Source organism: Herpailurus yagouaroundi, unplaced genomic scaffold (assembly GCF_014898765.1).
Source record: "Herpailurus yagouaroundi ecotype Mexico unplaced genomic scaffold, PumYag 140, whole genome shotgun sequence".
In the NCBI taxonomy this organism is placed as follows: Eukaryota; Metazoa; Chordata; class Mammalia; order Carnivora; family Felidae; genus Herpailurus; species Herpailurus yagouaroundi.
Genome location: NW_024412395.1, coordinates 81,748,976 through 81,776,205, shown reverse-complemented (window position 1 = coordinate 81,776,205; position 27,230 = coordinate 81,748,976). Strand labels below are relative to the sequence as shown.

Below are 27,230 nucleotides of genomic sequence, written 5' to 3'. Positions count from 1 at the left end.
TTGATAACTTTCACTACAATAAGATTTAAAAAGCTTGTTCCTCAAAAGCACTACAGAGAGAGCAAAGACACCTTGGAAAAGGAAAATATATTTGTAAAACATATTTTTAATAAAAGACTCTTACTTGGAATATGTATAGAATCCCAATAAAAAAAGTAATAGAAACTATCTAGGAGTTTTTAATTTTTTTTAATGTTTTTATTTATTTGAGAGAGAGAGAGAGAGAGAGAGAGAGAGCGTGAATAGGGGAGGGGCAAAAAGAGAGGGAGACAGAGAATCTGAAGCAGGTTCCAGGCTCTGAGCTGTCAGCACAAAGCCTGACTCTGGGCTCGAACTCATGAACCGAGATCATGACCTGGGCTGAAGTTGGACGCTCAACCAACTGAGCCACCCAGTCGCCCCTAGAAGTTTTTAAATGAGCAAAATATTTAGATTGGCCATTCACAGGAAGGGAAATACAAATGGTGAACCAATATTGAAAAGGTACTCAAACTCAGTCGCAATTAAGGAAATGCAAATTAAAACCACAATTAAAACCCACTATATATTTAGGAAGTCTGACAATAAAAAGTATTTTTAAAGATATGAAACAACTGTAATTATCATACACTGTTAGTGAGGGTATACACTGGTACAATCGATTTGGAAATTAGTTTGGCACTATCTAGTAAAGCTACATGTATATCCAATGATCCAACTACTTTGTATGGAGCTGGAGAAACTGTGCATGTGTGTACCAAAAAATATGTATGACATGTATCATTTAAACATCCATCTATATACAGAACAAGCTGGGTTAACATGTGACGGAGATCAAGGACTGCACTTTTTTTTTTTTTAATTTTTTTAATGTTTATTCATTTTTGAGAGAGAGAGAGAGAGGCAGAGTGTGAGCATGGGAGGGGCAGAGAGAGAGGGAGACACAGAATCCAAAGCAGGCTCCAGGCTCTAAGCTATCAGCACAAAGCCCTATGAGGGACTTGAACTTCTGAACTGTGAGACCATGGCCTGAGCCAAAGTAGGGATTACACTTTTGATCAGCACAGGGTGATACATGGAAGGGTTGAATCACTATACTGTACACCTGAAACTAATATACACTGAATGTTAACTAAATGGAATTAAACCCATCAGTCTATGCATTTCACCAATTTAATAGACTAAAGGAGAAAAACCATACAATTATCTCAATAGATGCATTATGTGACAAAAGTCAACATCCACTTGTAATATAAATTCTTGACAAACTAGAAAAGATCTGGATCTAGACAGCTCCAAATGTATATGAATTACAGAATGAAATGCTTATTTTCCAATTTAAATATCCTCTGAACTATTTGGTATACAAAATCTAAGACAGTAATGGCTTAGAGCCAATGTTCCTTAAAGATTGTCCCTCAGGGTGCCTGGCTGGTTCACTAGGTAAAGCATGTGACTCTTGATTTTGTGGTTGTGAATTCAAGCCCTATGTCGGGTGAAGAACTTACATTAAAAAAAGAAAACTTAAATACCATCCTCTATTAGATCTTTATAACAACTTTTTAATTAAATATTTTGTTTCAGGAGATTTCAAAGATCAAGGTGGGTTGAAAATAAAAGTGTTAATACTACTCTGAAAAAAATATTTGCTCCCCCATTAATATATTAATCTATATCCTACAGTCCCTTATCTTTTAATTTATAAACACTCTAGGTTGGCAGGAAGCATACTCTTCCTCATGGTGAATTTTGATAGTTCATGAATTATTTAATTTAGAGTAAAATCTGATTATAACACAGACTTTGGAGTAAAAAAGTCCTGGGTTTAGATTTTTGATTCTTGGCTTCTTAGCTATGTATAATCTCGGGTAAAGTATTCAATCCCTCTGAGTTTGTTTTTCTTCCATAAAATTGATAATAATAAAACCCAGGCCAGGTGTGAGGATTAAATGATAAATATAAAGCATCTGGCACTCAATAAGTGTTATCTATTACCATATTTTAGAACTAAGTAAATATATGTTAACTGTTGCTGGGTGAATTTCAGACACCCCAGGCCCTGGGGCCTCGACCCAGCCCAACCCAAAGAGGTTGCCAAAGGTTCTTGTTTTCATCCCAAGAAAGAATTCAAGGACAGACACAGCACACCAAAGGAGTGACACAAGCGGGAAAGTTCATTAAACTGAAAGTACACTCTTGAGATGTAAAAGGAGACTAGCTCAAGAGAAACAGAGAGAACAAAAATCACAAATGAACGAGGAGAAGTAACAACCAATACCACAGAAATACAAATAATTGTAAGAGAATATTATGAAAAATTATACAAATTGGACAGCCTAGAAGAAATGGATAAATTCCTAGAAACACATAACCTCCCAAAACTGAACCAGGAAGAAATAAAAAATTTGAACACAACATGATTACTGGCAATGAAATTGAATCTGTAATCAAAAAAACTTCCAAGCAAATTCTACCAAACATTTCAAGAAGAGTTAATATCTATTCTTCTCAAACTATTCCAAAAAATAGAAGAGGAAAGAAAACTTCCAAATTCATTCTATGAGGACAGTTATCACCCTGATGGCAAAACCAGATAAAGACACCACAAAAAAAGAGAACTACAGGACAATATCTCTGATGAACATAGATGCAAAAATCCTCAAAAATTACTAACAAATAAAATCCAACAAAACATTAAAAAAAATCATTCACCATGATTAAGTGGGATTTATTCTTGGGATGCAACAGTGGTTCAATACTCTCAAATAAATCAATGAGATAGATCACATCAATAAGAGAAAAGATAAAAACCATATAATCACTTCAAGAGATGCAGGAAAAGCATTTGACAAAAGTACAACATCAATTCATTATAAAAAACCTTCAACGAAGTAGGTTTAAAAGAAACATTCTTCAACATAATAAAGCCCCTATATAAAAAACCCACAGCTAACATCACACTCAACAGGGAAATGCTTTTCTCTCAGCTTTTCCCCTAAGGTCAGGAATAAGACAAGGATGTATACTCTCACCACTTTTATTCAACATAGTACTGGAAGTCCTAGCCATAGCCATCAGACAACAGAAAGAAATAAAAGGCATCCAAATCAGTAAGGAAGAAGTAAAACTTTCACTATTTGCAGATGACATGATACTATATAGAGAAAACCCAAAAGACGCCACCAAAACTACAAAACTGATAAATGATTTCAGTAAAGTCACAGGATACAAAATCAATATACAGAAACCTATTGCATTTCTATACACCAATAATGAAGCAGCAGAAAGAGAAATTAAAAAAAAACAATCTCACTGGGCCACCTGGGTGGTTCAGTTGGTTAAGCATCTAACTCCAGCTCAGGTATTGATCTCGTGGTTCCTGAGTCTGAGCCCCACATTGGGCTGTCTACTGTTAGCATAGAGCCTGCTTTGGATTCTCTGTCTTCCTCTCACTGCCCCTCTCTTGCATCTACTTGCATGCTTCTCTCGCTAAGATGAAAGAAAGAAAGAAAGAAAGAAAGAAAGAAAGAAAGAAAGAAAGAAAGAAAGAAAGGAAGGAAGGAAGGAAGGAAGGAAGGAAGGAAGGAAGGAAGGAAGGGAAAAATCCCATTTACAATTGCACCAAAACCAATAAAATACTAGGAATAAACTTAACCAAAGAGGTGAAAGATCTTTATTCTGAAAACTATAAAACTTTAATGAAAGACACTAAAGATGACACAAAGAAATGGAAAGATATTTCATGTTCATGAGTTGGAAGAACAAATATTCTTAAAATGTCAATACTACTGAAATCAATCTACATATTTAATGCAATCCCTATCAAAATACCAACACTTTTCACAGAACTAGAACAAACAATCCTACAATTTGTATGGGACACAAAAGACCCTGAATAGTCAAAGCAACCTTTCAAGAGAAAAGCAAAGCTGGAGGCATCACAATCCTGGACTTCAAGTTATGTTACAAAGTAATCAAAACAGTATGCTACTGGCACAGAAACAGACACATAGATCAATGGAACAGAATAGAAAGCCCCCCAACTATATGGTCAATTAATCTTTGACAAAGCAGGAAAGAATATCCAATGGGCAAAGGACAGTCTTCAACAATGGTGTTGGGGAAACTGGACAGCTACAAATGCAAAAGAAAGAAACGGGACCACTTTCTTACACCATAGACAAAGCTAAACTCAAAATGGCTTGAAGACCTCAATGTGAGACCTAAAACCATAAAAATCCTAGAAGAGAACAAAGACAGTAATTTCTCTGACACTAATAACTGTAGCCACTTTTTTGTAGCTACATTTCCTGAGGCAAGGGAAACAAAAGCAAAAATAAACTTGGGACTACATCAAAATAAAAAGCTTCTTTCTGCACAGCAAAGGAACCAATCAACAAAACTAAAAGATAACCTACAGAATTGGAAAAGATATTTACGAATGACATATGTGATAAAGGGTTAGTGTCCAAAATAAAGAACTTATACAACTCAACACCTCAAAAAATAACCCAATTAAAAAATGGGTAGAAGACATGAACAGACATTTCGTCAAAGAAGACATCCAGATGGCCAATAGACACATGAAAAAACGCTCAATATCACTCATCATCAGGAAAACGCAAATCAAAACTACAATGCAATATGACCTCATACCTGTCAGAAGGGCTAAAATCACCAAGACAAGAAACAACAGGCATTGGTGAGGATGTGGAGAAAAGAAAGCCTTGTGCACTGTTGGTGGGGATGTAAACTGGTGCAGCTACTGTGGAAGACAATATGGAGGTTCCTCAAAAAGTTAAAAATAGAACTATTCTACAATCCAGCAATCACAGTTCTGATATTTACTCAAAGAATACAAAGACAATAATACAAAGGGATACATGCACCCCTATGTTTATAGTAGCATTATTTATAATAGCCAAATTATGGAAACAGTCCAAGTGTCCATTGATTGATGAATGGATAAAGAAGATGTGGTAGGGGCGCCTGGGTGGCGCAGTCGGTTAAGCGTCCGACTTCAGCCAGGTCACGATCTCGCGGTCCGTGAGTTCGAGCCCCGCGTCAGGCTCTGGGCTGATGGCTCAGAGCCTGGAGCCTGTTTCCGATTCTGTGTCTCGCTCTCTCTCTGCCCCTCCCCCGTTCATGCTCTGTCTCTCTCTGTCCCAAAAATAAATAAACGTTGAAAAAAAAATTAAAAAAAAAAAAAGAAGATGTGGTATATATACACAATGGAATGTTATTCATCCATAAAAAAATGAAATTTTGCCATTTGCAACAACATGGACAGAGCTAGAGAGGATATAATGCTAAGGGAAATAAGTCAGTCAGAGAAAGACAAATACCATATGATTTTACTCACATGTGAAATTTAAGAACCAAATGAGCAAATGCAAAGAGAGAGAGACAACAAACCAAGAAACACACTCTTTAGTTATAGAGAATCAGTTGATGGTTACCAGAGGGGAAATGAGTGGGAGGATGGGTGAAATACGTGGCTTATCATGATGAGCACTGAGTAATGTATAGAATTGTTAAATCACTATATTGTACACCTGAAACTATTATAACCCTGTATATTAACTACACTCAAACTAAAATAAAAAAAAAAAAGAGCACAAAAGAAAGAGCAAGCACAGGAGCTGTGATATTGGGTTTGGGTTTCTATCTCTTATTGACAGTTGTTAACTAGGGCATGGGATATTGATTGCTTGGGCTGAGGATTTCTTAGAAGCAGGGTTTTGAGCCTTCTCTTCCTTATTTGGTCAGGGGTTTTCTGTCATGGCATCTGCCATCTTGGATCTGTCTGGTCTGATCCAGCTTCTTGTGGAGTGCTGCTAGGACAGGCCTCTGACTTTCCAGATAGCTGTACTTCCTCTTTGCTGGCCTCTAGGCCTCCTGCTAGATCCTAACTAACTGCCTACTCTATCAAAATGAACAATGACTTTATGTTCCACCATTACTGATAGTATGCATGCTACATAATTTGGGAAAGGATAGGGCAAGCAAGTTAAAAAGAAAGTGCACATTGCTAGGTAGCAAATAATTATAATATTTTTCCTTTTTTAAAATGTTTATTTCTGAGGGGCGCCTGGGTGGCGCAGTCGGTTAGGCATCCGACTTCAGCCAGGTCGCGATCTCGCGGTCCGTGGGTTCGAGCCCCGCGTCGGGCTCTGGGCTGATGGCTCACAGCCTGGAGCCTGTTTCCGATTCTGTGTCTCCCTCTCTCTCTGCCCCTCCCCCATTCATGCTCTGTCTTTCTCTGTCCCAAAAATAAAAAAATAAAAACGTTGAAAAAAAAATTAAAAAAAAAATAAAAAATAAAAAAAAAATAAAATGTTTATTTCTGAGAGAGAAGCATGTGCATAGTGGGGGAGGGCAGAGATGGGGGAGGGTCAGGGAGAGGTGGGGAGGGGCAGAGAAAGAAGGGGAGAGAGGTTCGAAGCAGGCTCCACGCTGAGAGCTGAGAGCCTGATGAAGGGCTTGAACTCACAAACCATGAGATCACAACCTGAACTAAAGTCAGATGCTTAACTGACTGAACCACCCAGGCATCCCTAAACATTTTTTAAAAAGTACTAGGCCAACAGAAATGGATTTTGTTTAAAAACTAAATTGCAATATTAAAATGGGCTAGTGAAAAGATTGTATTTCACATAAAAAATATATATGAAAACACCTCACTAATAAAAAATGTTAATTTGAAAAAAGTAAAGTATTTCAAATTAGAAAAGTCTTTAAATTATCATATTTAATTCTCATGAGGACACAATCAGATGCACAATCAAAAATTACTTTGAGATAGGGTGCCTGGGTGGCTCAGTCAGCTGAGTATCCCACTCTAGATTTCACCTCAGATCATGATCCCAGGGTCATGGGTGGAGCCCCCTGTTAGGATCTATGCTGAACATGAAGCCTGCTTGGGATTCTCTCTATCTGTCTCTCTCTCTGTCTCTCTTCCCACCCCCATCCCTCTCCCTCACTCACCCTCTCTCTCTCAAATAAAAAAAAAAATTACTTTGAGATAGACTAAAACAATATAACATTTATGGAAAGAAATTTGATAATATTATCAAGAGTAAAAATGCTTATGCTGTTTAGTTACTTTATGTCTAGGAATGCAAACCAAAAACATAGTAGTGAGAGATGCAAAAAATGACATTTGATGTTAAAAATATTGAAAATATCTAAATGTTCAACAATCTGGGAATGAATAAAATAGATGTAAAAAAAATATTATGCAATATTATGCATCAATTAAAGACAATTTTGAAAAAACCTTCAAACCAGTCCCTGTTGACAAATGCTCATATCATGAGAAATATTATCAACATATTTGTAGGGCCCACGTGGATAGTTCCCACAAGTCCTGGACTCCATACAGCCAAGCCATTTCACAGAACCATTGAATTCTTTTTTTTTCTCTTTCAATTTATTTAAATTCAAGTTAGTTAACATACGGTTTCAGGAGTAGAATCCATTGATTCATCACTTACATATAACCACTGAGTTCTATCATTCAACCTCACTCTCTCAGGGTGCAGATGAAGAAATGAAGTGATTCACCAGAGATAATTCAGCTAAGTGGCAGAGCTAGTTCTCTGCTTTTTCTATTACCTCACAACTATTTTACTTATCTCACAAACTACCTATTTTACCAGCATCCATTGCTCAATTTTGCATTGCAGTTTTTTCCTGTGAAAATACTTTTACCTGAAGGGTATAGACAAAAATGGAAAAATTGGATATAAAATTGTAGGGCAGGTTTAGGAGAAATTAGAAATAATCAATATACAGTTAAAGGTTGTAACTAAGTGAAATTCATCATCATTTTAAACCCTTTCTTCCTCCTTTATATTTTTTAAAGTGGAAATGGGTAGAGCTCTAGCTTCTGTGCTTACTACTACAGTTAAAATCTATGGAACTGTAAACTCTAATGTAATTAAAAATTAAAATGATCTCAGTGTTTCCATGGAAATAAAAAGACTTCATGAATAAATAATTACTATTATGCAACTGATATAGAAGTCTGTTACTCTGAAAACCACAAATTGTTTTATATCTACCACATTGTTTTATTTTGTTCTTTCCTATATCTTTTGGTTAAATTCTTCTTGAAAGTTCAAATACACTCATAGTTTTGATTCACATAATTCTAATATCAAAACATTACAATGTATTGTCAAATGTTAATCAAATCTAAAAAGAGAGGAAGGATCTTCTTAAGAACAGTTAATATATTTATATAATTCTAATCATCTTTTAAAGCCAGAATTTATTACTGCCACCTAAAACCATATTTTAGGTAAAAGCAAAATAAGTTTAAGAAGTTTAATGTTTATTAAACCTAAAATTGAATGTATAAAAAAAACAAAAATTGATCTTTTCAGGTAGTTGCTTTTAAAAAGACTAGATAGAAAGCAGAAAGACTTTTCTGAAATATTTTTATAATCAAGTCTAGAGATCTGATATCCCTCACTTGTAGGGGAGCGTTACACATATACTTGGTATATTAAGGGTTTACCACCTTATATTGTAATGTCTTTTGAACACCACTGTTATAATACACTGAATATGTATTTGTTAACTAAAGGACTGAGAATTTGCTTTAATTTGCAACTAATCTAATTTGAGATACTTCTTGCCCTGACATTTCCTCACAGGTTCCAAAGTGGACTCAACTGACCAGTTCTAAGCATTCGTGGTATTCCTTTTAACTTCTTAGTCATATTTCCTGCTCTAGCTAACCTTTATGTTGGAGGGCCTCAGGGCTAGATCCTGGGCATTCTTCTCTTCTTTATCTGCATTTTTTTTCCCCTCAGGTGATCTCTCTGTTCTCTAGTTTTTCATTACCATCTATATGTTGATAAATCACAAAAATGTTTATGTCCAGTCCTGACATCTAGAGTTGTATCTGTAAGTGCCAACTTAACAGTTCCATTTGGAGGTCAAAACTAACTAGGTTCAAAAACGAGCTCTTGATTTTTCTCTTCCAAGTCTATTCTTTCCCATCAGTCTTCCTCAACTCAGTAAAATTTACTACCATTCATTCACACAGTCGCTCATAGGTAAAACCCTGGCTGGAGTCATTCTTCATTCCTTCCCTTCCTTCACACACATCCCCACATGCCCTCCCCAACAGCCAACCAATCAGCAAGTCCTGATGATTCTATCTCCAAAATATATCCTGAATTTTTCCATTTCTCTTTGCCTCCTGTATCACTATCACTCTAGATGCAAATCACCTAAGCTCTCATGTGTGTGCCATTCTAATAACCTCCTTATTGCTCTCCCTGTTTCCATTCATGTCCCTGTATAACATATTCTTCTACAACATATAAACCCAGGTATATCACTTCTCCAGTAGAAATCCTGTAATAGGTTCTGTTTTACTCAGAATGAAATTGACACTATGATTACCACTGAGTCCACACCATCTTCTCTATTGCCTCTAAGCTAATGCCACACTGCTCTGCTTTCTGCCCTTAAGTACCTTTTTTCCACATCAAGGCCTTTGCATTTACTGTTCCTCCTACCTGTGAAGATCTTCTCTCTGCTTTCTGAATGATGGCTCCTTTTCATCTGTTGATTGCTATCTGCCTAATAATACCACCAAATAACCTGTTGATAAAGCAAAGCTACGTTTTTTGCTTATTATAGTAAGGAGAATACTACTTTGACAGATCTTAGCAGTGTGTCTGAGGAGGAAGGACAAAGATAAGATATTTATGAGGTTTTGGGGGTCTAATTTGAGTTTTTCAATGCACGGGCCCCATTAGTATTGCGTAAAGTCTACAAGGCTGATGGGGAAAACTCAAGTCATGTTACCCATCAGAGTCCTCCTCACAGAAGTGGGACCATCTTAGTACCTTTGCCATGCCCAGTCATTGGCTGAGAGCAGCCTGTGAGAAGCATAGCTTCTGCACAGGCACCATGATAGATCCAGAGCAGCAGCTGGGGCCACTTATTAATCACTCCATCTGCAGCAGGAGCTCTGAGGGCTCATTTTCATTGCTGCCATGGCCTACTTCTTATGCTGAATAGATTTATCTCTCCCCACAGGTCAGACTGCCAGTCTCCCATAGTTCTTCTGGCCCATCTTCCTGAAATGAAGGAACCTCTGATGCTCAGAAGGAACCTCTGATGCTGCAGCTGATCTCTGGAGCTAAAACTGGTATTCATGCTCTCCCATTTCCAGGAGTTATTCTAATTTACCTCACCCTCAGGTATTACCTCACCAGGTCTTGGAGCCTTGCTGGTGTTATGACTCAAATTTTAATTCCTGAGAGGACTGAGTGACCATTTTGTTCTTGTGCAGACACTGCTGCATGCATCCATTCACAGTTACAATGGGGCACAGGAGGACCAAAAGGTGTCCAAATGGATCATCTAGGCTCCACATGTAGTCCCCCTGCTCTAAGTCCTTCTGCTGATCTGGGTTGATCACTCCTGCCAGTATGCTGATGCCTCTTCTTACCTGTTGGTGCCTGGATACAAGGACTTTAAAGTGCACTGACAGCAGCCTTACCTTATAGTTGAATAAAAACTTTGTGTTCCCCCTGGCAAGAGTATGCTCGCTTTGGGGACCAGGACCTCCAAACCTACAGAGCCCAGAATTAAAAGGATGGGAAACAAAATCTCCCAGTGTGTCACTGGAAATTAAGGTAAATGGGGCTACTCCTGCTTCTGTCCCATGGTTACTGGACCTATGTATTCTTCCTGTTGGAAACACAGCACTATACAGAGGTCTCTGATTTATGCATATATTACCTCTTCAAGGATGGTATCCACCCTTTCAGAATGCTGCCTCTGAGTTAATGCTGAAGCTCTGCTTTTAGAAGGCCATTTCAGCATCCTATCAATGTATCCTCCTAGGTGCAAAAATTTCTTTAAGAAACAAATATCTCTCTGTAATTACACTGAATATAGTCTTACTTTCTCCATTTAACCTATGTGATCAACTTTTATTTCTCCCTAGACAAAACTAGGAGACAGAAAATGAGGAATTACTTAGTTTTTTTTTTATTTTTTAATTTTATTTTTTAAAATTTACATCCAAATTAGTTAGCATATAGTGCAACAGTGATTTCAGGAGTAGATTCCTTACCCATTTAGCCCATACCCCCTCCCAAAACCCCTCCAGTAACCCTTTGTTTGTTCTCCATATTTATGAGTCTCTTCTGTTGTCCCCCTCCTGTTTTTATATTATTTTTGTTTCCCTTCCTTTATGTTTATCTGTTTTGTCTCTTAAAGTCCTCATATGAGTGAAGTCATATGATTTTTGTCTTTCTCTGACTAATTTCACTTAGCATAGTTTTTTCTTTTTTTTTTTTTAATTTTTTTTTTTAACGTTTTATTTATTTTTGAGACAGAGAGAGACAGAGCATGAACAGGGTAGGGTCAGAGAGAGGGAGACACAGAATCTGAAACAGGCTCCAGGCTCTGAGCTGTCAGCACAGAGCCTGACGCGGGGCTCGAACTCATGGACCATGAGATCATGACCTGAGCCGAAGTCGGCCGCTTAACCAACGGAGCCACCCAGGCGCCCCACATAGTTATTTTTCTAATGAGCATGTTTGTCATATTGTCTTTATGAATTTTAAGGAAACTATGTATATAACAAAATCCAAAAATATTTTCATGTCCTATATATCTATTCCTTCCTTCCTTCCTCCTTTCAATTTTTAGAAGTAAGCTCTAGGCCCAACATGGGGTTGAACTCAGAATCTCGAGATTAAGAGTCACTTACTCTACCAACTGAACCAGCCAAACACCCCAATCTATATCTATTTTTAAATAGATAAGAATAACAATAAAGGGGCACCTGGGTGGCTCAGTCCATTAAGCATCTGACTTCAGCTCAGGTCATGACCTCGCAGTCCACGAGTTCGAGGCCTGCATGGAGCTCTGGGCTGACAGCTTAGAGCCTGGAGCTTGCTTCAGATTCTGTCTCCCTCTCTCTTTGCCCCTCCCTACTCGTACTCTGTCTCTCTCTCTCAAAAATAAAATAAAACATTAAAATTTAAAAAGAAGAATAACAGTAAAATATAACTGTTTAGTGACCAATGTCACTCATTGTTTTCTTTAGATTTTGTCCAAGTATTCAAAGCCTATGTATCAATTAACTCAGTTTAACCTTTATCTGAGGTTTTTTTTTAATGTTTATTTATTTTTGAGAGACACACAGAGACAGAATACGAGTGGGGGAGGGGCAGAGAGAGACGGAGACACAGAATCCGAAACAGGCTCCAGGCTCCGAGCTGTCAGCACAGAGCCCGACGCGGGTTTCAAACCCACCAACCGTGAGATCATGACCTGAGCCGAAGTCAGACACGTAACCGACTAAGCCACTCAGGTGCCCCTGTGTGAGGTTTTTAAGTTAGCTGAGGAACTAGAAATTGAAATTTTAGTTAAGTATAAAGTTCTTAAGAACTCTGATATTAAAGTTTTTTTTAAGTTTTTTTTTTTTTTAATTTAAGTAATTTCTACACTTAACATGGGGTTTGAACTCATGACCCGAGATGCAGAGCCATATGCTCTTCTGACTCAGCCAGCCAGGCATCCCAAGAATTTTGATATTATAGAAATAACTTGAGATTATAAACTTTTTAAAGATATCCATCATTACAATTTTATCTAATCATGAATCTAAATTTTTGTAAACTTAATTTATAGAAATGATAATAATAATTTGTCCCATAAGACCAATGTAAGATTAGAAAAAAAAAAAACAATGTAAGAAATATATAAAGTTTAAATTATGAGATATTCAATCTTCCTGTATAACTAGCATACTGTGTTGGCATTAATTTCATATATTAAAGTCAGGAAGATAATTGTTTTTCAATCCTTTAAACCAATATGATTAACTCATTCTATCAGGAATACTTTATGAATATTTTCTGTATAATATATAAACTTTGTATTCATAAGTGAAATTATAATAAAAACCCTTTAAATCCTGGTTCAGAGCCTTTCATCTTGGAAGCAACAAGTTTTTTCTTCTTTTCTTAGTTTTAACCAGAAATATCTCTTAAAAGCAATTTTTTTTAAATGTTTATTTGTTTTTGACAGAGAGAGAGAGAGACAGAGCATGAGTGGACAAGGGGCAGAAAGAGAGGGAGACGCAGAATCCGAAACAGGCTCCCAGGCTCCAAGCTGTCAGCACAGAGCCCCACACGGGGCTTGAACTCACGGACTAGGAAATCATGACCTGAGCCGAAGTCAGACGCTCAACTGACTGAGCCATCTAGGAGCCCCTCTTAAAAGCAATTTTATTTTTTTTTTTATTTTTATTATTTTTTTTTTTCAACGTTTATTTATTTTTGGGACAGAGAGAGACAGAGCATGAACAGGGGAGGGGCAGAGAGAGAGGGAGACACAGAATCGGAAACAGGCTCCAGGCTCTGAGCCATCAGCCCAGAGCCCGACGCGGGGCTCGAACTCACGGACCGCGAGATCGTGACCTGGCTGAAGTCGGACGCTTAACCGACTGCGCCACCCAGGCGCCCCTTAAAAGCAATTTTAAAGAAACACAAAACAGTTTAATAATTTTTCTTTCTATTGTAGAAATTCATTAGATATTTCTAGATTGAGTACATAATGACAGAATAATTTTTTTTGTCAATTAATCTCTAATGTTTCCCTAGGGAGGGAAAAGAAGAAAAGGAATATGAATTAAAAATGAGAGGGAGCCAACTTTAGTCAAATACAAAATTAGCATTGGAAAAGACTAATTATCTTTCCTTACTTAAAGACAGGGGAAAGTTTAGATGTAAGAAAACCTATTTTGAAATACATGCACATAAGAGAGGGTGAGGAAGCAGGAGGAAGAGTCAGTCATTACAGCTGGTTTAAAGATTAATTTAGGCCCCCTAGACAATTTGATTTCTTTGATTAAAATGCCAGTAACTGTTAATACTTGAAGTATAAAAATGAAAGGGGTATTTCTTACATTAAACAGAGTGATCTTTCTCTTTTAGACAAACAAGACTATATCCTTATGGGGTATTTTGAAGGGGAAGGAGAAAAAGTTAGAAGGAGAGACAGTACAGAGGGAAACAGGAACACAGGATGAGGAAATAGAACAATCAAGGACATCATATTCAAATTGTGATTTGAAAGGATCTAGAAAAGATATTTCTAAATTTTTCACATTTTTTTCTTGCCTTTACCAAAGAATCTTTTAAGGAGGCAATTTCATAATCTCTTGACTATATTGGAAGTTTCCTCTTAAAATGTAGACAACTGTAGGGGCGCCTGGGTGGCTCTCAGTTGGTTGAGTGGCCGACTTCAGCTCAGGTCATGATTTCTTGGTCCATGAGTTTGAGCCCCACGTCAGGCTCTGTGCTGACAGCTAGGAACCTGGAGCTTGCTTCTGTGTCTCCCTCTCTCTCTGTCCCTCCCCCGCACATGCTCTCTCTCTCTCTCTCTCTCTCTCTCTCAAAAACAAATAAACATTAAAAAAATGTAGACAACTGTATATTTGAGATATTGCTTTCTTTTTGCTTCAAAGTACGTCCCCAAAAGAACAATTTTGTTTATATGAGAAGTTCCCCCCAAAAACAATTCTAATTCCAAATAATCCTTTTATCATTTTCAAAGTAATACACAGGCCGCCTGGGTGGCTCAGTCAGTTGAGTGTTGGGCTCTTGGTTTCACCTCAGCTCATGAGGTGGGATAGAGCCCAGTATCAGGCTCCATTCTCAGTGGGGGGGCCTGCCTAGGATTCTCTCTCTCTCTCCCTTTGCCCTTATTCCCTACTCACATACTCTATCTAAAAAAATAAAAATAAATAAAAGAAATTAAACAAGACACATTTTGATTCTAGTATAAATACATATAAGATGCAGGAGTCCAGCCCAGAATGGCTATAGAACTAGACTAAAGATAAACCTATGAGTCTGATAATATATAGTCAAATGTGAACCTTGAATCTTAGGGACCCTCTCCTAAAGAGAACCAGACCCTCACGGACAAGATAAAACAAGAGTGGGCAAAGTTCTCATTAAACTTTCATAAATGACTTGAGACAGTTTTTCCAAAGGATGCCAGTTTGAAGAGAAACCTTCTGAACCTACAAGTTTACACCCATTTTTATCCCTATGAACTTCCTCTTAATAGATGCACAATGAAGAAATTACCAGGACAAACAGTATTGACAGTAATAATGCAGATTTCTACCAAATAAAAGTTTTTCAAACATTATCAATAAATGGAGTTTATTCCTAGACACTATTCTCAAACTAAACAAAACAAACTTAAGCATTTGGAGTATTCGATAAAAAAATTAGAAATCAGAGCTCAAACCCAACATGAACTTACCTTACCACTGTTATTGGAGAGACCCTGTGTAGGAGGCTCAAAGGGCCTCAGAAAAGCATGCTGTTTCCAAGGTGACCAGATTTTGATAAGACCTCCATGACCGTCAAATGCTGGCTCCTTTAAAATACCTCCAAAATAACCTGTTGATAAAGCAAAACTGAGTTTTTTGCTTCCTGTGGTAAGGGAGAATACTATCTGGATAGTCTTAGCATTTCACAGGGGATATCAGAGGAGCAATAATTAGGAGTTCTGGGATCCAGTTTAAGTTTCAAAGCAGAAGATCTGATTGGAATTACACAAAGTTTATACATAACACCTTTTTGATTGGAGACTAGGAAGTAACACTTGGAAAGTGATTCTTTCACAATATTTTGCCTTCTTAGACTAATCTGTTGTTCCTTCTATAACCTGAATTGTTCACTTTGGAACTTCTTTGATTTACAAAGTTTTTTCCTTTGTTTGAAATGATAGTACTTATCACACCATTTTACAAATTGATTAAAAAACTGTCTGCCACTACACTGTAAGCCCCCATAGAGCTGGGATTGGGTTTTATTAATCTTTTGTATAACCAACAGGTAACACAGTGTCTGATTCTCAATAAACACTCAGCCACTGTTGATTATGATTGGACAAAAACACATAAACATGCTGACTAATCTGATTTTCAATTGATGGACATGAACTTTAAGTGAACCCTTAATCAAGTAGACCCATTAATAATACTATATTTCATTTGCCTAATTACTCTCATACTAGCTTTTCTCCCCAACACACTTCCCCCCAACATACCCATATTCACAGTTACCTAAGGGCCTGGCTTATTTACTGAGAAAATTGAAGCAATCAAAAGAGATTTCCACAGACTGTCACTTGTACAGTAGTAGCATCTTTACCCATGTAGTCTCCCTTGTCATCCACCCGCAGATGAGGTATCCATGGTCCTATCTAGAGTCAAACCCTTTATTTGAACACTAGATCCCATCTCCTTTCTGCTACTCAAAGACATTTCTTCAGCAATTATCTCCCCTTGACAACTTTCCCTTCTCTCTTTAGGTTGTTTTCCATTTATTTTCTATAAGGACACTCTAAAATCTTAAATGTGGATGGTCATTCATTCAAAAATATTTTCTAAGCATCTGCCACTGTCATAGATCAATGAGCAAAAAAAGACAAAGATCCCTAACCCTGAATTTTATAATTTAGTAGAGAGAGACAAACTATAAAGTATTCTTAACACAATGCCCAAAATGATCCTTTTAAAGGGTAAGTCATATTATGTTGTCATTCTTCTGCTCAAAACATGCTGTGGCTTCCCATTTCCACGCAAAGTAAAAGGCAAAATCTTTATGATGGATTGTAAGACCTTACATGATCTGATTCCCTATTACCTCTCTGACCTCATTTCCCAGTATTCTCTCACTTGCTCACTCCACTCCAGACACATTAGCCTTCTTGCTGACCTCAAGGCACAGCAAGCACTTCCCAATCCTGCAGTTCCCTCTTACTGCACTACTCTGCACGGTATCTGCATGACTCTTACTTTAAGAATTTGCTTGCATGTACCTTCTCAATGAGGCCCACTCTGGTTGTCCTATTTAAAATTGTAACTCTTACCATACTAACCCCATATTTGCCTCTTTCCCTGCTCCATTTTTATGGAGCCTGTCAACCTAACATATAAGTGTATAATATACATATAACATACTTACATATAAATATATATATACTTACATATATGTATACTTACATATAAATAATATACATTACTTACATATAAATAAATAAATATATATATATGTATATATATATATATATATATATAATGAGCTTATGTTTATATATACTTATTTACTATGTTTATTTTTTATTATCCATCTCCCTCTACTGGACTGTAAGCTCCAAAAGGGCAGGAAGTATGTCTGTTTTGTTGAATGAATGAATGTCCATATTTAAGATTTTAGAGTGTCTTTGTAGAATATAAATATAAAAAACCCAACAGCTTCTATAAAGCAATTATAGATGCAAGTCACGGCCAGAAACTTATTATACAATTTTATTATAGTCATCAAAAAATTACTCTATCACTTCCATTTGGTCATCATTATCTACTTTCAGAAATCTGTAACATTTAAAGTTTCACCCAGATTTTAGGAAAGCTTTTTGACTCAATGGACTCCTTTAATGAATCATTTCAATAAGACTTTAAATGTAACACACGCTAAGCAAAACGTAAAATTCTTAGTCTGGCCTTCTAGAATTTCTACCATTTAACCTCTCTTACCATTCCAATCTTTATCCCAGCTTCATTCCTTCATTGAATCTTAAAGTTCTGATCAAAATGAACTTTAAAATGTACTCCCAATGAGCTATATAATTCCATCTACTTGCGCCTTGAATTCTGGACATCTGCACTTTAATCTCATGTTCATATCCTGTCATTAAAGATCCAACTCAAAGATTCTATAATGAAAAGATCACTTGTTTTCTGGACTGTGTGGCAAAAGGAATGTGGAATGGTACTGGACAGACCTTGCTACCAATATTATCACTTAATAGTTGTTTAATGACCTCAAGCAAGTTATTCAATTTCTGAATTATAGTTCTCCAATTTGTGGGAGTCACCATTAGTGGTCTCAACAATAGTTGAGTGAATTCTGTCTTACTAAAATATATTTTTTCTTGGACTGGTGCCCAAATTTTAAAAGAATTACGTTTTCTAGCATCCTCTGTAACCAGGGTGGTCATATAACAGTTCTGACCAATAAGATAAAAGGGGAAGTCGCAGACGGGTCTCCTAAGAAAGACTTTTGGTTCATTCACCCAGCACAGGCCCTTTGCTCATTCCATTCTTCTTGTCTGAACTCTGATCAATGCTGGAGGTGGAACAACCACCATGGACAAAAAAGCAACAAGTATGTAGATGAAAGTCACATTAGAGATGCTCATATGAAAATACTAAAGGTTGCTGTGTTCCTGGTAGCCTATGGAACCACCATACATCCCTGGTGAGAATGTCCTCAGATTTGGTTTCATAAAAAAATAAGATCTCTTTATTTGGTTAAACCATCATAATCACGTCTCTGTTGCACACAGCCAAAGATGCTACCTAACAGACACCATCACTTTGAGAATAAGGATAATGTTTACCTTTCAGCATTTAAAATTTCCTTGTTAATATTAATTATAAAAAGGAACATATACTGAGTGGCCCGTTACAGATTCTAAGATCTCAACATAGGTTAATTCATTAAACCCTCATAACAATCCAATTCAATTAAGTAGCTACTACTACCATTCGTTCAGAGGAAAGAAAAATACTAAAAACTGAGAGTTCAAGTAATTTGTCCAAAGTTACACAGCTAATAAAGAGGAAGCGGGATTCCAATCTGTCTGACTTCAGAGCACAGGCTCTTAACCACCAGTCCAAGCTACAATAAGAAACTATTTATGCCAGGTGAAATGCCAAGTGCTTTAACCAAACAATGTAAAGCACCAAGTACAACGTCTGGTGTTTACTGAAATGTCAGTTCTCTTCCTTGTAAGTAATGTCATCACCTTCTTCTTAATTATTTTATTTTTATTTGAGAAAGAGAGAGCACAAGCAGGAGACGGGGCAGAGGGAGAGAGAGAGAATCTTAAGCAGACCCCACACTCAGTGTGAGCCCAACATGGGGCTTGATCCCATGACCCTGGGATCATGACCTGAGCTGAAATCATGAGTGGGATGTTCAACTGAGCCACCAAGGTGTCCCATCTTCTTCTTCACTCTTATATAATTTTATCCATATTCCTATGATCAAATTAACCATTTTCTTTTTAAGTTTATTTACTTAGAGAGAGTATGCTCATGTGTTAATATGTGTGAGCATGGGGAAGGGGCACAGAGAGGGGGAGAGAATCCCAAGCAGGCTCCATGCTGTCAATGTGGAGCCCAACATGGGGCTTGATCCCACAAACTGTGAGATCATGACTTGAGCCAAAAGCAAAAGTCGGACACTCAACCAACAGGGCCACCCAGGCACCCCTCAAATTTACCATTTTCTATCTTGTATAAAGTTATATATCTCATGTAATAGACACTACGTTCCAGTAAGGTAAACTTTTAAATCATTCATTTTGGTATCTTACATGGCCTACATCCTAAAGAAGGCTGAATCATGAGTGGTGGAGCCATGGCAGTGGAGACTGGAAACTATACTATCAAAGGTGGTCCTTATACAATCAGACAGTTCTGGAGATTACTTTGGACCAATCCTATACCCTAAATTCCACAATTATATACCTACTTGTCTCACTCAGATTTGTTGTACCTTACTCCATCTTGTAATCTATCCTTGCACTTCCCTCATAACCTCCTACTTATTCTCCCAACTCTACTCCTCCTGCAGAAACCCAAACGTGACATGGCATCAACATTGTCTGGAGAACTTCTGTATCTAGTCAAGCTGGAGTAAAAGTAACCAGATTTATCCTCCTGCCTGAAACAACTATAAAATTGGATAAAATATATGAAACAATGATTCTCAAAATGTTACACATGATGAGAGAGGACAGTGATCCCTGAGAGATATAAAACAGATGAGATGAGGCCTATGTTATCCCAGAGAGCTGTCCAAAGAGATTCCAGGCTGTGGCACATGGGGTAGAAAACCAGGCAGAACCTCTCAGGGCAGAGGAGATAAAACTTGGAATCAAGGAAGGCCAAAGCCGCTAAAGTTTGTAGGACAAAGTACTGGAGAAGAGAGAGCTATATAGAAAACTCCAGAGATCTGCAGAAATTCACTCCCTAGCATTCAAAATACTAATGATCAGTGCATGAGTATAAGGAAATAACTTGAGACTAGGGAAAAGAACAACCTGAAAGGATTTGGGAACAACTCTCTAAGGTTCATAGGGTTCAGAAGAATACCTCTTCCACCAGCCAGAGTAGAAAACCTCATTAGTTCAAAAGCAATGTACTCACAAGGGATTTGCCTCAATAGTGAGACAAAATTAACACTAGATTAAATGCTGCTTGGTCCTACCTAGCAAAGTTTAAAGGAAACATTAAAGGAATAATCTGTTTCCAAAAAACTCAATTGTGTCCCAGAACAAAACTCAAGAATATTTATAAGAATACAAAAATATCCAGCACTCGAAAAAGGTGAAAGTTATGTCTGACATCCAATCAAAAGTTACCAGAAATGCAAAAAAGCAGGAAAATATATAAAAATAATATATACAAGATAACTGATTAAAGTGTAAATAGTAACAATGCATTGTCAGGTTTGTAATCTATATAGAAATAAAATGTGTGACCACAATAGCACAAAGAAGGGGAAAGATGTGAGTATATTATTATAAGATTCTTATACTGCATGTTAAATGATGGAATACTACTTGAAGGTAGACTGGGATAGTTAAAGATGTACAGCATAAACACTAAAGCAATAATTAGCTAACAAGTCAATAAAGGAGGTAAAATTGAATCATAAAAAAAGGGCAATTTCACCAAAGGACAGAAAAAGACAACAAAGTACAGATGGAACAAATAGAAAGATAGAAGGGAAGACATAAACACAACCATTTCAACGTTTTTTATTTATTTTTGGGGGGACAGAGAGAGACAGAGCATGAACAGGGGAGGGGCAGAGAGAGAGGGAGACACAGAATCGGCAACAGGCTCCAGGCTCTGAGCCATCAGCCCAGAGCCTGACGCGGGGCTCGAACTCACGGACCGCGAAATCGTGACCTGGCTGAAGTCGGACGCTTAACCGACTGCGCCACCCAGGCGCCCCTAAACACAACCATTTCAATAACAACATTAAATGCAAATGAAACCCAACATTTGTGAAATATGTAAAATATGTAAAACAGGATAATGCATCCTGATGAACAAGTATGATTTACTCCAAGAATGCAAGAATACAAGGCCTTTACCCTTCAAAATTTAATCAAATCTTAACATATTGAGAGACTAAAAAAAGGAAAATGATCGTATCAATATACACAGGAAAAGCACCTGACAAAATCAAATATCCATTCCTAATAAAAATTCTCAATAAGCTAAGAACAGAAAGAATCTCATTCAATTTGACAAAGGACATATACAAAATTTATGGTTAACACCATAACAGTGAAAGACTAAATGCTTTTCCCCTAAAATCAGAAACAAGGCAAGGATGTCTACCCTAAGCCATTCTAATCAAAATTGTACTCTAGGTTCTAGTCAGTATAACAGTTGAGAAAAAGAAATATAAGCCATCCAGATTGGAAAAGAAGATGTAAAATAGCATAACTGTCAACGTAGAAAATCTAAAAGAACCTACCAAAAAGCTACGAAAACTAATAAATGAGCTACCAAGGTTGCAAGATAGAAGATCCATATAAAAAATCAACTCTATTTCTATATTAATGCAAAAATAAGACATTGAAATTAAAAAACAATGTCATTTATAACTTCTTAGTGATAAATCTGATAAAAGACATGTGAGACCTATACGTTAAAAACTCTAAAACATTGCAGAGAAAAAAACAAAGTATCAATATTAAGATTTCAATTATCCCCAAATTGATCTGTAATATTCTACATGATCCCAATCAAAATCCCATCAGGCTTTTTTAAAAAAAGAAACTGATCAGGTGATTCTAAAATTCACATGGAAAAACAAAGAACTAAGAATAGCCAAAACAAAGTTGAAAGGAAGAATAAGGTTCAAAGACTTTATTACCTGACTTCAAGATTTATTATAAAGCTATAGTAATCAAGACAGTGGGGGGCGCCTGGGTGGCGCAGTCGGTTAAGCGTCCGACTTCAGCCAGGTCACGATCTCGCAGTCCGTGAGTTCTAGCCCCGCGTCGGGCTCTGGGCTGATGGCTCAGAGCCTGGAGCCTGTTTCCGATTCTGTGTCTCCCTCTCTCTCTGCCCCTCCCCTATTCATGCTCTGTCTCTCTCTGTCCCAAAAATAAATAAACGTTGGAAAAAAAAAAAATTAAAAAAAAAAAAAAAAAAGACAGTGGTATTGGCATCAAGAGGGACCAGAGCTTCTCAGTCTCAGTACTACATACATTTTGGGCCAGATAATTCTTTGTTGTTCAGGCTGTCCTATGCATTGTACAATGTTGAAGAGAAGCTCTGGCTTCTATCACAAATCAATATCTCCCTAGCTATGAGAATTTAAACTGTCTCCAGACTTTGCCCCATGTTTTTTAGAGGCAAAATTGCCCTGGTTGAGACCATGGAGATAGACAATAAATCAATGAAAAAGAACAGAGTCCAGAAATTCACCTATATGTATGTGATTAGTGGATTTTTCATCAATGGTATAAATTTAATTCAATAGAAAAATACAGTCTTTTCAGAAAATGGCGCTGAAACAACTGGATATTCATATGCCAAAAAAAGTCTTGTATTATGTATATAAAAATTAACTCAAAATAGATCATGCACCTAAATGTAAACTCAAAAGTTATAAAATTTCTTAGATGAAAACAGGAGAAAATCTAATCTTGGATTAGGCAAAGGTCTTTTAGATACAACACAGAAGTATGATCCGTAAAGGGGGGAAAAAGGTACACTGGACTTAATCACAATAAGAACTTCTGATCTTCTACTCTTTGAAAGATTCTGTTAAGAAGGTGAAAAGATAAGCTACAGATCAGGTGAAAATTCTTGTAAATAACATTTCTAAAATGGACTTATATCTAGAATATACTTTTTAAACCTCCATAAGAAGAAAACATTTCCATTTAAAAATGAGATAAAGATCCACACAGACACTTCACTAAAGAAAATATACAGATGGCAAATAACTCATGAAAAGATGTTTAACAGCATTGGTGACTGTAGAACTGGAAGTTAAAACCACAATGAGATACTACTAGACTACACAGCATTGTAATATGCCTACAATATCAAAAGCCTGTCCATACCAAGCATTGGCTGGAACTCTCATACACTACTGACAGGATCGTAAAGGGGTACAATCACATTGGAAAAACCATTTGAGAGTTTCTTAAAAAGTTAAATATATACCTACCATATGACCCAGCTATTCCTCTCCTAGATATTTACTCAAGAGAAATGAAAGCATCATAAGTTCATACAAAGACTTTTATACAAATGTTCATAGCAACTTTATTTGTAATAGCCAAGAACTGTAAACAACCCAGCTGTCCATCAACAGGTAAGTGGATAAGCAAATTATGGAATATTCATACAACGGAATACTATTCAGCAGTAAAAAGGAACGGACTATTCAGACATCTTGTGACACAGATGAATCTGAAAATAACTATGCTGAGTGACAGGGGGTGCCTGGGTGGCTCAGTTGGTTAAGTGTCTGACTCTTGGTTCCTGCTCAGGTCATGATCTCATGGTTTCATGAGTTCAAGCCCCACTTGGGGCTCTGTGCTGACAGTGTAAAGCCTGCTTGGGATTCTTGGTCTTCCTCCCTGCCCCCCTCACTCACATTGTCTCCATCTCTCTCAAAATGAACTTAAAAAAAAAAAAAAAACATATGCAACATTTGCAACTCATATACGCTGAGTTACAAAAGTCATATATAAAAAGGTTCATACTATATGATTTTTATAAAATTATAGACAAAGCAAATTGATCTCTAATGACAGAAAGCAAATCAGTAGTTGTTTGGGGATGGTGAAGTGTGAGTGGGAGGCAGGGAGAGAAGGGGATTACTAAGAGGCATTAGGAATCTTTTGGAGGTGATGGATATGTTCGTTACCTCAACTGTGGTGATGCTTTCATAGATGTATACATTTATCCAAACTTATTAAATTGTACACTTTAAATATGTACAGTTTGTTGTATATCAATTATACCTCAATAAAAATATTTTTAAAACCCTCTGCTGGTATCTGATTCCTACTTTGTACTGTGGTTTTAGAATTCTTTATTTTCTTGAGATATGATTGACATATAACATTAAGTTTAAGGTACACAATATGTCAATTAGGTAATTTATATTTTGCAATATAATTACCACCATGGTGTTAATTAACATCACTATCATGACACAGAATTATTCTTTCCTTTTTTTGGTGAGAACAATTTAGATGTAGTCTCTGAGCAATTCTGAATTTTATAATGCAGTATTATTGACTATAATTACCAGGCCATACATTAGAATTCCAGGATGTATTTACTAATTGCAAGTTTGTACCCATATAATATTTTCAAAGGTTTTCAACATTAACCATACTATTTATTTTTCTAATGAATCAAAGTTAGAATTCCTTAGGGGCACGTGGGTGGCTCAGTTGGTTAAGCGTCCAACTTCTGCTGAAGTCATAATTTCACGGTTCGTGAGTTCAAGCCCTGCATCAGGCACTGTGCTGACAGCTCAGAGCCTGGAGCCTGCTTCAGATTCTGTGTCTTCCTCTTTCTCTGCCCCTCCCCTGCTCGCATTGTCTCTCTCAAAAATGAATAAACGTTAACATTTTTTTAAAATTTAGAATCCCTTAGCGAATTTTTCTTTAATTCTGATTTATTCCTGAAGTTTTAAGAATTCAATGAGCAATGAATATTTGTATTTAATGATTGTATTCATAGCTAACATGTATTTGGCAAAATTACACTAAGGCTTTGCCATTACAACTAAATTAATTAAGTAGAATTACTGATACTTAGATATCAAAGCAATACACCAATCAAAATGTCTAAAGCCTAAATTAGCTGATGGGGAATAGTTAATAGAGTGCCCCTTCTGGAGAGAGTCAGATTTTCTATGGTCCCATAAAATAGGAAGGGAGGAATAAAGCAAAAGAAGCAAAGAGGAAAAACATTAATGATCTCTCCTTTTTAAATCACATACTTCTGTCATTACACCAAAAATATAAAGCTGTACTTAAAGATGTCCAGTGTCAAGATGTGAGAAAAAAAGAATTACTAATATTACAGGGATTGTTTTAAAATGTTGATGGTTGGGGCGCCTGGGTGGTGCAGTCGGTTAAGCATCCGACTTCAGCCAGGTCACGATCTCGCGGTCTGTGAGTTCGAGCCCCGCGTCAGGCTCTGGGCTGATGGCTCGGAGCCTGGAGCCTGTTTCCGATTCTGTGTCTTCCTCTCTCTCTGCCCCTCCCCCGTTCATGCTCTGTCTCTCTCTGTCCCAAAAATAAATAAACATTGAAAAAAAAATTATTAAAAAAAAAAATGTTGATGGTTGGCTGAGCTGAGAGTACTAAATGTGTATATATACCTAATGTAATGATAATAGGAGTTACTGGTAGTTATGCTGAAAAACTTTCAGGTTCCAAATTGAACATAAATCTCTAGCCAAAGTTCTCAGGTATTTAAGGTGTTTATTCAGCATCTTAAAGATGAACAAAACTACCACTATCCCCAGAAAAAGTATTAAAAAGAAAACTAACAAATTTAAGAAAAAAAACCACAGGATTCTTTTAATGAAAAAATTACATTATAACAAAGACACTATACATTGTTACAATATATATATATATATATATATACACACACACACACATTTTAAAACTTTTTAAAAAACCTGGTACAAATTAAATGACATCTTTCTCATACTCACATGATTAAGTAATTTGACAGGATGTAAAGATGAAACACAAGCTGGTGGGCCTCAAAATTAGAAACTCGAATGCAGGACCAGATCCCATTTTCTACCATTTTTGTGACTTTTAGAAAACATTTACCTTGGATAAGACAAGGTACTTCATGTAAAAACTTTTTCTTTTAAGCATGTTAACTGCTTGTGGAGAAAATTATTATTGAGGGAAAAGCCCACCATGGTGGTGTTTATCTATAATTCACTGTAGCATATATAAAATTCACTGGGAGGCTTTGGAACATGAAAACTACAATGATGAAAAAAGCTCAACTGTAATTATAAATTTCTAACTGCTTATTTTGAATGTCCAACTTACTACTACAGATATTACACCTTGTAATACATGACACAAAAGAGCATATATCAAACTTTGCTGTAGAGCTGTTAGGAGAATGCCAAATATAGATACTGAAAATTTTATGCACTTGTATTTAACACCCTGTGCATTTAAAAATTAATCAAATATTTAAAATATGTAAACACACTTTTATAAAAGCGATGCTAAGCACCCTTAAAATACAATACTGATATACTGTGACTGAACATGCACTTAGAGGGGAAATGAATTTTTAAAAATTTAGAAACCATTTTTAAAGAGCTACTCATTGAAATACTTACATGAAAATATTGATAGTTCCAGTTTCTACCTAAAAACCAAAAGAGTATACAATTAGGGATTTAAACCTTCCTTCATGCTCTTTTTTAATTTTGTTTTTTGTTTGTGGGAAGGATGCACTGTAACTTTCCTCCTCCTAATGAAAAAAACAGTACCAGAAAGAGACATTCACATAGAATGAAGTGAGAGAAATATTTTAAAACTATACTTTGTTCTTGTTCAAATGCCAAAGTCTGAACTCTCTAACATCTCTTATCCTCACAGGTAACTGACTAGAGTTTGTATCTTAACAAGCATTTCTCCTTAGCAACTCAACATCAAAAAAGAAAAGAATGTCTCCAAAGGAATATAGTTCAATTGGTAAAATATTTAATAATAAGCTATTGCCATTAATGAAAAGTCAATATTATTTAAAATCCTGAGAAAAGTTTCCATAAAAATTAGAAATAATAAATTAAAAGAATATTACCTACAAATGCAATAAAACTATAAATTCAGACTTATACCCTTTATGTACACACAGACTATGAGAAAGATGGGTTTGAGGTAACTAAGAGCTATGTTTAACTTAGAGTAACATAATCAGATTTGGCAGACTGCCTCTGAAATGCTGACATCAAATATTTTCAGTTCTTAGGAAAAAGAAAAGCTATTCTAATTAAAAATCATATGTGTAACTAAATATCAACTTTGTATTAAATAGGGGTATAAATAATAAATTTTATATTAAA

General features: G+C 36.4%; 1 protein-coding gene across 1 annotated transcript in view; it reads right to left on the bottom strand.

Moving 5' to 3' along the window:
- Positions 1-27,230, bottom strand: part of CARF (calcium responsive transcription factor) — a 92,290-nt gene that overhangs the window by 24,995 nt on the left and 40,065 nt on the right. The window contains 1 exon segment of the mRNA XM_040475900.1: positions 15,304-15,443. Coding sequence (XP_040331834.1) covers positions 15,304-15,443 — 140 coding nt within the window.